At 36.7% G+C, this 12,738-nt stretch overlaps 2 protein-coding genes across 3 annotated transcripts in view; one reads left to right on the forward strand and one right to left on the reverse strand.

Annotated features, from left to right (window-relative positions):
• Positions 1-1,315: 1,315 nt before the first annotated feature.
• The window catches only part of LOC109540840 (fatty acyl-CoA reductase wat), a 57,892-nt gene continuing 46,469 nt past the window's right edge, over positions 1,316-12,738 (forward strand). Inside the window, exons 1-3 of one of the 2 annotated variants that reach the window (XM_048661158.1) lie at positions 1,316-1,737; positions 1,932-2,169; positions 3,914-4,030. In XM_048661158.1, the coding sequence (XP_048517115.1) occupies positions 1,981-2,169; positions 3,914-4,030 (306 nt within the window). In that variant the 5' untranslated portion in view covers positions 1,316-1,737; positions 1,932-1,980. Of the gene's footprint in view, positions 1,738-1,931; positions 2,170-3,913; positions 4,035-12,738 lie in introns of those variants that run through there. The other variant, XM_048661159.1, reaches the window with a different exon arrangement.
• LOC109540447 (probable medium-chain specific acyl-CoA dehydrogenase, mitochondrial) lies at positions 7,807-9,259 on the reverse strand. The gene has a single exon (XM_019908842.2). The coding sequence runs from the start codon at positions 9,132-9,134 to the stop codon at positions 7,896-7,898; it is 1,239 nt and encodes a 412-aa protein (XP_019764401.2). The 5' UTR covers positions 9,135-9,259; the 3' UTR covers positions 7,807-7,895.

The raw sequence follows: 12,738 nt of genomic DNA on the forward strand, positions 1-12,738 counted from the left end.
TTAAAACATATTTACGCGTAGATCATGATGTTCTGTTAGAATCGCTGAAAACTGTTTTCCAAAATTCGCAGCGGGTAGTGTACAGCATCGATTTCTGTGGAACCCAGTAGCTGTCAAAACTTTCACATTTTTACGAATAACTCGGAAATCGTAAATTTTTCAGGTAAAACGTTTGACACAAACTTAACTTAAATTTTGACGACAAATCTGAAAATGAATGAAAAAAGGGGCGGTTCCATTTAAAAAACCAAAGTTGGTAACTACCACACGTTTATGATACACCCCGTATATTGGAAAGTAATTTTAAAATGTGGACCTTTTAAACATGAAAAACTTTCGTAGGACGTATTTTCTTGTAAAGTTCATATTTACTGAGATATCGCACTTTGACACACTAATGAGCAACCCTGTATAAATGGCTCCAACTTAAAAATTTTGTTTTGTAGTTTTTACTCCTACTGTAGTTAGTTGAGTACTCACCTATTGGATTGGAAATTCTTCATGATGATTAATTGATTCTTTGATGAAAATGGGCCTTCCTCCTTTGGCTTGCTTGTCGGGATGGATGGATTGATAGCATTTGTAACCGTGTATTGTAACAAATGATTGATTTGTGAGATGTGTTTCTGAGACTAAGCAGACATCATCAATGCGTTGACTATGCAGAAATACTTCTAGTTCAGCTTTTTTACCAATTATACCATTAGCGTTCCAAGTAACAATTCTTAATTCTTTGTATTCATTATTTCTTTCTTTTTGGAATAGCTCCTGTTACTTTTGCCTCCAAAATGTTGAGTCTCTCAGTGATACTATCCAGCGTATCCATCATTCGTTGCATCATGTCCTGCACAGATTTTCTTTCAATTAGGTTCGATGCTTGTTGGGCGAGTTGCCAATTTTCATTTTTCCTAGCAGTTTCAGCATAGAAAAGAGTATTAATTCTGTTCGTCTTCTCTATGCTAGGCGGCCAACATCCATTGCTGCATTTTTCAGCAATTGCCTTATTAATATTTACCCTGTTTAATTATTTTTCGCAAATATATTATCTGTTTTATTGTACCGACATTTTTGTCACCTTAGAGTTTGGTGTTTTTCTGGCAAACTGTAACGAGAAATTTGTTTAATTTAATTCTTTGGACACCATACGTCCAGAGAATGACAACTTTTTAAACTGCGACAAGTACAGTGTAGGTTTTGTCAGCGATTTAATGATAATTTTATGTCCTTTTGTATTTTGTGCAAGTACTTTGATCAGAACAGCCAGCATACAATTTTCCATGAGAAAAGCAGAAGTTCAAAGCTGCAGTTGCTTTCAAATTAAGTTCACCTGGTGAAACTCCATTATCTTCACGGATTTATACCAAAACATTAAAGTTGGTAATTCTAAACGTGAAAAGTCGTCAGCGAAGAAACTGAAGATGCTTAAATGCAACAGAACGTGCCGAGAAGGCAATCGTAATGGGAAATTATCAAATGGGTAAAAGACCAGAAGGAATTTGGTGGTGACCAATATGGATTTTGGCTGCAGATGTTTCCGATACATACCACCAATAATCCCATCAATCAAATAGTGCCAGTTATTAAAAAACGGTGATTCAAAAGCCATGAATGAGTCATGGAAAGCGCTGGTATCCAGGCAGTTTCGTCGCGAAATAAGCTGACAACATATCCACGAATAGTGCAAATTCGAGTGTCTGCAAATCCATGCCAGGTCGACGGAAAACGGAGCCGAGAAAGGTAATGGAATAATCGATAGAGAGTTTCCGTTGGAAAGTTTATCCCCGCTACAGGGTTTGTTCTTAATATTTAATTGAACGAATAAATAAATTCGTTTCGTGTCGTTCAATCGACGTTTCCCTCGACAGTCAGCTTCTCGTCAAAATCATTAAAGTGCTTCAGATTTCGACAGTTTTATATTCATTCCATTGAAGGTTCTTAGTGTAGAATACTTCAGTTTCAATTTGCTACAAACTCCTCGGAATGGGCAGCCCCATTAAGGACTTTTACGGGGCGAAGAATGTGTTGCTCACAGGAGGAACTGGATATATTGGAAAAATGATCATTGCCAAGCTCTTGCGAACTACGGAGGTGAAAAATATTTACTTGATTGTTAGACCAAAGGAGGATGTTGGCATCGATAAACGCGTCACCAAAATGTTTGAAGAACAGGTAGGAGTTGAAGAAATCAAAGTAACACTTTCAGGAACATTCTACGAATTTCCAACATTTGCGAATCTTTCGGCTTTAAGAACAGCCCCGAACATGACAATTTGCGACCTCTTTTGCTATCTAATATCCTGTCATGAGTACATGGCGTTATCTCGCCAGATAAGACAATCTCGTGTTAATATATGAATATGCTCTTTTTCCCAATCTAAATGGGGCTTAATGTTTAGATTTTGTCATGTCTGCAAGTGCTTGAAACCTCTTTCGTTCTTCTATAGCAAAAGTGTTTCATATTCAGAAGCTATTCCCAAAGTGCCCAAATGCAGCGCATCGCTGATCTAAAATTGTTCGCATTCTCTGAGCCTGTAAAACCACCCCAAATTTTATAATATATTCCTGCACACAATTCTACAGAACACAAATTTAAACGGTAAAGTTCGAATCGAAAGTGGAATTTCATTATTATGCAACAAGCTGGAAACCAACATTAAATTAAAGTAAGGAAACATTTTTATTAATTTGGAAAGCATAATACAAACCATAAAAAACATATAGCCAAATAAAAAAACAATTAATCGTTACAAAGTTACGTTACGTTGATTCATAAAATGTTGTACAAATATATAAACCCCCAAATAAAAAACTTGACTGAAAGTTTACAAACCAAATTAAGCAAAAAAGTAAACTTCAAGTATGAAAATAAATCTATACCCGAATATTTATTACGAGTGAGTTAATAAATTGAATATACACACATTACGATAGATTTTTAAAAATCTCCTAAGAAAATTATACTAAAAATTATTAAGGAAACTTATAAGATTAAGTTATTAAGACCCAAAATAGGTCTAAAAGTCGTTATTTATCTTAAAACTCATAAACTTGGAAGCAGCAAGAAGTTAATCTACCCAGAATATATTTGTGCTTTACTCTTAAGGAAGGCAGGACTAGGTAAAGTAGGCATTGGACATCGATCCTCTAACATCGATGTTGACATCGAAAGGTAATATCGATGTTAAGGAAACATCGATGTTTGACAACATCGATGTTCTCATAGTTTGCAGTTGCATACAAATTTCAAATTGATTAACTTAAGCTTAAATCATTTTATTTTACTACTACCATGACATTTTAAAACAATGCATTGTTAAATAATCGACTAAATTTATTCAACTTACAGTTGCCACATTTTTCGGTCAACTGGCTGCAAAAAGAGGCTTTTGTCGTGTGTAGCTGGAAATGGGCCGCTATGCCGCGGTATCGTTCGTATCGGCACTATCAACGAGTTCGCAGAAAATGTTTCTACCCTTCTATCTAGTATCAACGTCAAACGTCCGATGTTTTTATTTCAGTATCTAACATCGATGTTTTATCGATGTCCCAAATTAACAACATCGATGGTAAAAATATCGAACATCGAACGAATTACATCGATGTTTGCGAAACATCAATGTTTTTCTCCTATCCCTAAGTTGAAGTAAGATTCTTCTGCCAATACTGGACGAAAGTTCTTAAAAGAACTCAGGGTCAGTCCGGGTGGTTTGAATTAATCGAGTTATTTCATTTGTTTGTTGTTGTTTCATTGTTGCACCCTTGATATGACCTGAACTCGGCTGATGCAGAATGCTACCCTTCGAAGTCTCAAAGTTTTTATGTTATATTGTATTCATTAAACTCTTCACAATATTTATCTAATTTTTATAATCGTTTCACTAATTGTATTTTTATAATTTCAACATATTTACAGGTTTTTCTTCATATCCCTGAGGCAACATTTCAGGACAAACTACATCCAATTGAAGGGGACCTGAAAAACAAGTCTCTGGGAATAGCAAAGGAAGACCAGATATTTTTGCGAGAAAATGTAAGTGAGTGTAATCATCAAATGTTTCCTTCAACATCGGACCGTTCGTAAAATGCAAATTCACATAAGCAAGAAGAGAATATTTCAGTTCGATGTTGAAGCTTTCCAATGACCAAGTTTGATTTAAGACGATACTAGAAATAGTTGATGTGAAGATTTGAATATTTTAGACTTTAGCTACGAACTTAACTAACTACTTAAATGGTGTTAGAACTTAACTTCAGAAGTTACTGGTTCTTAAACAGTTGAATTAATAGGAACAAACATTCAATTTGTCAAAAAAATGCAATTCAATATACAGTATGACCAAAAGCACATGATCAAATCGGAACTGGAACATTCCTTGCCTCAAAGGAGAACGGTCGGCCCTAATTTTTACTGACAAAAAACGTCTGGTTCCTCTGGTTTTTTCAAACATGTCTTGTAGAACTTTTAAGTCCGTCCCAGCGCGAAGTGATTAGTTACAAATTTTTATTCATCAATCAACAATTATCATATCAATATCAGTCAATCATTTTACACCCGCATTGAAACAGCAGCTAAAATTCAGGACCTAATGCGATTTTAATGGACATGTAGCAATTTTCAAACGCAACTCTTTTCTATATCTTGCACAACTTCCCTGCTCGTACTTGTCCTACATAAGTAGTTACGATTTTTTTAAGGCACCAGCGTTTTTAACTAGAAACATCCATTTAAAACAGCTGGAAAGAGTCAGAATCCACTCGAAATATACTGAAAAGTTCTAAACGTTCATACTCAACTCTCTAATATCCTTTGTTAAGCTTAGAAGTTTATACTTGTCCCACATCAGCAATTCCCAATTTTTAAGGAAATCGCGTCTCAATAGAAAAGGAATTTTTTTCATCCGCGCTGAAATAGCGAAAAGAAGTCAGGATCTACTGCCATTTTAATGAAAATTTCTGAACTATCAGATTCAGCCCTCTCCTATGTCTAGCGAAAATTTCAAGTCCGTACCAGCGCGAAGTTTGTAGTTACAAATGTGTAAAGGAAAGCGCGCTTCTGTCTAGAAACCAGGACCCAGTGCTAATTCAGCGAAAATTTCTGTTCTGAGATTCAACTCTCTTCTAAATCTTGCAGAACTTCCCAGCTTGTACTTGTCCTACATTATTAGTTACGAATTTTTTAAGGCAAGAGCGTTTTTAACTAGAAACATCCATTTAAAACTCGCGTTTCAACAGCTGGACAAAATCAGAATCGAATAGAAGTTTAATGGAAATTTCTAAACTTTCAGATTCAAGTCTCTAATATATCTTGCTAAACTTTGGAGTTTATACTTGTCCCACATCAGTAATTACGAATTTTTAAGGGAATTGCGCCTTTGAATGGAAAGGTAAATTTTTATATCCGCGCTGAAAAGGTGAAGAAAAGTGAGGATCTACTGCGATTTTAGTAAAAATTTTCGAATTCTCAGACTCAACTCTCTGATATGTCGGGCAAATCTTTCAAGTTCATAACGGCGAGCCGTTTATAGTTACAAATTTTTAAAAGAAAACGTGCTTTTAACTCAAAACGTTCATTTTTACACCCACATTGAAACAGCAGCATAAAATTAGGAGTTGGTGGTATTTTAAAGAGATTATTTTAAAGAGAATTTCTCAATTCTCAAACGGAACTTTCTTCTAAATCTTGCAAAACTTCCGAGTTCGCACTTGTCCTACAGTAGCAGTTACGAATTTTATACTTGTCCCACATAAGTAATGACGAATTTTTATGTAGATCGCGCCTTTAAATTGAAAGGTAAATTTTGTCACCCGGGCTGAAATGGCGAAAAAACGTCAGGATCTACTGCCATTTTAATGAAAATTTCTGAATTCTCCAATTCACGTCTCTTATACAGGGTGATTGAAAATTGACGTCATTCCTCTGGGGGTGTTGTCTGGCACTGTCATAGGAGTACAGAAAAAATAGTAAAAGAAATTAATTGTTATTAAAAACTGAGAAATTTGCAAAAAAACTATATCAGAAATACGGCAGCAATGTTTTTCAAGGTAATCTGCCTAATTAACATTGCGCAAATACCTGTTGCTTCGTAATTAATTAAAACTCCGGTAACCATAACAGGGTGACAATAAGATAGGCAAGGATAAACGGTAAATTCAACAAGATTTGTTGACTGCTGAACGTACTTTCGAAATGTCAACCTGTTATCATAACCTCGAATTGGGCAACCAAACAAGCTAATGCCTGTGTCCTTATTATCCACTCTTATCAAGCAGGTTCTCGTATTCAGTTAATTAACTCTTGCTCCATTTGTATCTTCTTGTGCTGTGTGTATCGTACAAACGTGGTAGGAGTGTAGGCCCTCTTCGGTATTTATTTGGTGCTTGGGAAAGTGTCAGTTATTGTGCTCTGAGTGGCCCTGGAACGCCCTGATTCGATTATGTCCAATACTTATTCCTCTGTGACTGGAACCCGAACCTCTATTGTCGTCCATAGTGGACGATAATAGAGGTTCGGAACCTCCTGCTATGTTACTGTAGCATTTCCCCTGAACTAATCGCATATCCTAATAGAAGAGAACTTTTTTGATATCAAAAATTTTCATAATTTGAAGCAAAGATCGTAATTTTTCTTTTTGAATGCTTAGGTATTCCAATATGCTACCAATTAAACATGGAACACTTTCAAAATAATGCTTAATAACAAAGTTGAAATTAGATCTTCAACTGTTAATATCTTCTAGAAATTTTCGAAAAAAAAATTTTCAATATTTTTCTCGTACTCCCCAAGAGAGCCTCTATCACCCCTTAAAAGGAATGACGCCCATTTTGAATCACCCTGTATGTCTTGCAAAGCTTTCAAGTCCGAACCAGCGCGAAGTTTGAAGTTATAAACTTTTAAAGGAAAGCGCGCTTCTGACTACAAACGTTCATTTTTCACCCGCATTGATACAGCCGCAAAAAATCAGGACCTAGTACTATTTTAATGAAAATCTGTCAGTTCTGAGTGTAAAAGTTTTTAACCCCCGTTTGAAGAGCCAGGAAAAATCCGGATCGGGTGCCCTTGTCCCATAGAAGTAGTTACGATTTTTAAAACAGAGCGCACTGGCTGTAAACTTTATTTTAAAACGCGCCTTAAAGCAACAAAAAATCAGGATGTAGCGCAATGTCAATAAAAAATTTGAATTATCAGAACTTCATAAATATTCAAGTTTGTAATTATCCCGAACTGGTGGCTACAAACTAAAAAAAAAATTTTAGATTGAAAAATTGCTATTTTAATGAATTGTTTTTTTAATGTCGGAAGAATGATACGACGGGTTTTAATGAACCTCGGTGTGAATTTGTTCTTAAATAAGACTCAGATTTTGTTTAATCAACCCAGTTGGGGCAAGAGGTAAATTCTTGAGTGTTTTGGTACACAAACTACCAGAACTGTTTGTTTGGTAGCAGAAATCAACTGATTTGTTTGACATATTTAAGCTCTTTGTAAAATATTGTCGCATTCAGTACTTTCGTATAAAAAAATTGCTGTTTTCTCACTAATTAGGCATTTTAGACATTAGCATGAATTCGCAGCGAGTTTCAGTTTGAATTGCAAATTTTTTCCAGAACTTTGACCGTTAACAGCAGAGGAGCCACACATTTGTTTTAATAAAAGTTAAATTCGATCGTCTTCTTTTGAGCCAAATAATGTCGCTTGCAGCTCTTTACCTGCTTACTTCAAAAATATGCCGTCCAAATGACAAGGTGCAAACCAGGTGTTATTGACACAGTTCTATTTACACAGGCCTACGATTATCAATAACTGAATCCACTTGAACGTTGATTTATTTACCAGAATTCCTTTTTGAATTGTGTTAACTTAAAGTATGGTACATGCATAATATAATCAGTAGCTACTAACTGAGGCTTTTGGCTCGCTCGGCCAACTGACGGGAAATAATCAGCTTCTGGATCTGCGATGTGCCTTCGTAGATTTGGAATATTTTCGCGTCCCTCATGAGTTTTTCCACTGGGTATTCGCTGTTGAAGCCATTTCCGCCGAATATCTGCACGGCATCCGAGGCGCATTTGTTGGCCATATCGGCAGCCCAACATTTGGCTATGGCTGCACTGTAGCTGTTCCTTATTCCACGATCGGTTTCCCAGGCTGCTTTCATCCAGGCTAGTCGTCCAGTTTCAATGCCGATTGCCATGTCTGCCAGCATAAAAGCCACTGCTTGATGACTGGCTATGGGAACGCCAAATGTTTTCCTTTCCAGTGCATACTTTGAGGCCTCATCCAGGCATCGTTGAGCGAGTCCTACTGCATTTGCAGCAACTGGAGGTCGAGTCTTGTCGAATGCCTGCATGGCAATTTTGAAGCCATCGCCTTCTCCTAGAAGAACGTTTTCTTTGGGTATTTTTACGTCTTCAAACACAATGCCGCGAGTGTCTGAGGCTCTTTGTCCCATGTTGATTTCCTTTCTACCCGGGATGACTCCCGGCCAGTCCCTTTCCACTATGAAACCAGTGAAGGCTTTATTGGCTGGACATTTGGAATCTTGGCTCGTCCGTGCCAGCACAAAGTAAAAATTCGCCACTCCTCCCCCGGTAATCCACATCTTTTGCCCGTTCAAAATGTACTCATCCCCTTTTTTTTCTGCACGCGTTTTCAGGCCATTCACATCTGAACCCGCCCCGGGCTCGGTAACACAATACGCGGCAATTGTGGGCTCTTCCAAAAGTCGTCCCAGATACTTCTTTTTCTGCTCGTTATTGCCAACCAGTAAAATCGGAGTTTGGCCGAGGCCCGATCCTTCGCAGGCAGTCCCTATTCCAGTACACCCATAGGCAAACTCCTCTTGGATGAGGCAACCTTCAAAGTTGCCCAATCCAAGACCTCCGAACTCTTCAGGCACGTGAACGTTCAACAATCCAAGCCCATGGGCTTTTCTAAAGATGTCCCAAGGAAACGCACCTGATTTATCATACTGTGCGGCTACCGGAATAACTTCTTCTCGGGCAAATTTTCTGGCCGTCGCCTGGATTTCCTTCTGGGCGTCGGTAAGTGTAAAGTTAAATCCACTGTAAGTCCTTGAGATTAGGCAGCGAGAACGACTGCGAAGCCCCACTTTTCGAAACAGTGAAAATGCCATTTCCAACAAAACCTACTGTATTTAAACGGAACTTTTAATGGTTTATTTATGGAGGTTTTGCGATAACTGTTAAACAATCAGCAGGAGTTTGATTTTAAATTGTCACTGCTGCAGGTTACACGATTTATCTTTTCGTCATTATCATTGGGCTCACAATTTTTACGTAAACACTAAACAGGCCCGGATTAGATTTTATTTTTTCTACTGAGAAATAGCGCAGGGAAGTTGGTAACATGAAGCAAACAAGCGTCAGAAGGCATTTGGCTCATATGTTTAGAGGAGAAAATTTCGAAATATTTCAACTCATATAAAGGTAAAACATCAGTAGGAGCACGCCAGTATTCATGGATGAAAGATCTGAGGAGGTGGTTTCACCCATCGGCCCATCCTCCAAAATATTTCGTGCTGCAGCTTCTAAAACTCAATCACCATTTGGTTAGATTTGCATACAATCACCATAAGAAGATGAAAATCAATAAAGCAATCGTTTAACAAACTTGACAAAGAAAAACAGAAGCTTGAAGAATTCTTCATAAAATTTTAAAAATCTGACACGTTCTAGTATTAAAAAAGCAACCACAGCAAAAATGAATATCTACCGGCCAGATTAGACGATTAGCACAATAACAGATAATGTATCAGATAACTAGCGAACAATGAAAATATATTTTTGGACAGCATTGAGAGCCAAGAGAATCTAAATATGAACAACATGTACACGTAAAAATATTTTCGGCAGTGTTGCAAACTCACGCCTTAATGGAAAAAACTGCAGGCAGAAATCAAAAGTTTACTCTTGCTTTGGGACAGCGTGAAGATTGGCTGAAATGGGAATAGTTTTAAAATTTTTTCGTTCTTCCTTTCTGTGTGTGAGAAAATTGATAGTTTTAAATTTTTTGCCGGGTTTTATTCTATTAGGAGTTTATCTCTGTTGTTTCCCCTATTTGTCTAGTTTTCGAAGTTGTTGGTCTGCTTTCTGCACTGTATGTGAGTTTGGGTCTGATTGCTGTTCTGTAATTCTGGATCTACCTTTGATTCCTAAATGTTTATTGCTCCACTTGGTACTGTTAAGACATGCTGATGTTTTTGGTGCTTTCATGGCTTGTCTCCACAACTCCGGATATTTATATGCCTAGACTTAAATTTAATTTTCTGCTGTATAAATAATTTTATTGCCTATTCCTAGTTTGCATCTGAGTGGAGTTCCAGATGTAGTCATGCATTTAGTTTTTGTCGCTGATATATTCATGTTAAATTCGCTGTTGTGTTAAATTGATGCAGTAATTTTTGCAAATGGTCCTCGCTTTACGCAATTAATCCTGCATCGTTGGCCTAGCGCAATATTTTCGTTTCCCTATTTCCTATTTTCTGCCCATCGATCAGCTCATTCATGCTGGTGTTAAAAAGCAGGGGGCTAAGAGAGGAACCTTGTTAGATGACATTATTTACTTCTCCTATCATACCACTGTCTTCACCTTTTTTACCAGTTCTACGTCTATCTTTTCAACAAATATGTCGCCTTTAATTACAATTTCGCATGTGTTAGGTTCCACGTTTAATTAAATCATGTGTTTCCTTCCTCTGGTCTCTGATCAGCCGCCGCATCTGTTTCTGGAGTCGTCGATTTCCATTCTCTTAGAAGAGTAGTTTTAAAGTGAAAGCAAACAAAGTCGTAAATCTCCATTTAATAATCTAATATATGGACCAAATCCTGATGTTTCTCTTTGAGCTACTGCAGCTGTTAAATTAACACCGATAAAACTTCAGTTAAGTGAAGTAGGCATGAGTAACACTGTAAATTTTAAAAATTTTGCTTATAAAAAAAAATTCAGATACAAAAAATACTCTACAAGTTCGGAGTTGCGTTTCTGAAGAAGCGTGTGCTCTGAATATCATCCAAATCACGTAAAATCGTGAACTTTCTGCGCTTCGGAAATATTGATTTGAAAATGAACGCTTTTACGCAACTGCACACTCTTCAATAAAAAATTTCAACTTCCAAAGTAAAGCTAGTGGAAACTTGAAAGACTGATTCTGTACAAGACGATTTTTTAAATGAAATTTTAATGAAAAGCGGCATCATGTTTCAGTCGATTTCGCAATAAAAAATTTAAATGTTATCAAAATTTCGAATTTTACTCATCGTTAAGACAATTTTGCTTAGGATTTGAAAAAACTGGTGCGAGATACATTTTGTATCGCGTTTTTCGAGAACATATTTTCCAGAAACAAAAAATACTCTCCAAGTTCGGAGTTGCATTCGTGAAGAAGCGTGCGGTCTAAATGGCGCAAAAATTTCATCAATGCTTAAAAAATTCATCCAAATCACGTAAAATCCTGAACTTTCTGCGCTTCGTAAATGTTGATTTCAAAATGAACGCTTTTACGCAAGCATACTCTCCAATAAAAAAGTCCAACTTCCAAAGTAAAGCCAGTGGAAACTTGAAAGATTAGCATTATGTACAAGACGATTTTTTTATGAAATTTCAATCAAAGACGCCATCATGCTTCAGTCGATTTCGTAATTTATAAAAACCAGCAAAACTAAAACTCTTAACTTTTTTAAACAAAACATATGAGACGGAACCCATATTTGCATATCTGGAACGGCATATCTTTGGAGACAAGCTTCAGGTGAGCTCGATGTAAAAATTCAAAGCCGCCCAAATAATTCCCAAAGTTGAACAATTTGTTGTGAAGGAATCAACGGTTTCATCGGAACTAAATTCACACTATCAGTAAGCTGATGCTTCTTATATTATTTACTTACTTGTACTGGAACCCAAATTTCGATATCTAAAGCGGCTCTTTAGAAAAGCTTCAAATGAGCTTGATGTAAAAATGCAAAGCCGCCCAAAATATTACCAAAGTTTAAAAATTTACTACGAAAGAACAAATCGCTCAATCGATACCAAATCCACTGTATGATTCAGTTATGATGAATATGGGACTAAAAGTTCTACATGGATATTGCAACCAGGGGCAAAATGATGCTAAAGCTAAACTTACGGAAAGCTGCGTAGTGGCACCCGGAAAGAAAGGAGAAAATGTGTTCAATACAGAAGGAAATCTGTCCAATGCGAAACTTATTTGAACTCAGCAAAGCAAAGAGAGAAAAATATAAAGAATTCGTAAAACTTCAATTTCTTGTCGGAAAAAGTTAGCTAAACGATTTAAAGATTAGAGATCATTCTAACCAGCTTTCTGCAAGCTAGCGCCCCATCCTCCATTATCTACCCATAAATACTCAAAAAGTTTACTAGACTTTCATAAACTACGATGTGAACGCGACTCACATGACGATTATCGACCGTTTTCATTCAGCTGCAGTGATTAATGCACAATGCCAAACCTAAAATTAATAACCGATTTAATTTTGTTTTTTTTTGACATTTACTAAACAAAAAATCCGCAAAGAATTCACTTAAAAATTAAATTGTTGCTCAATTTCCGAGCGATAATAGAAACTTGCTAAATTTCAATTAATTAAAAATGTTCTTAAAGTTTTGATTTCAAGTCGAGGTGGGGCGCAGTGAGGCGCGATACGTTATAACTCACCAACTCGCAGAGCGGCATCAACTCAAAGGCGCAACAGAACACAGTG

Source organism: Dendroctonus ponderosae, unplaced genomic scaffold, assembly GCF_020466585.1.
Source record: "Dendroctonus ponderosae isolate FM_Combo_2020 unplaced genomic scaffold, Dpon_F_20191213v2 Dpon_F_20191213_1, whole genome shotgun sequence".
In the NCBI taxonomy this organism is placed as follows: Eukaryota; Metazoa; Arthropoda; class Insecta; order Coleoptera; family Curculionidae; genus Dendroctonus; species Dendroctonus ponderosae.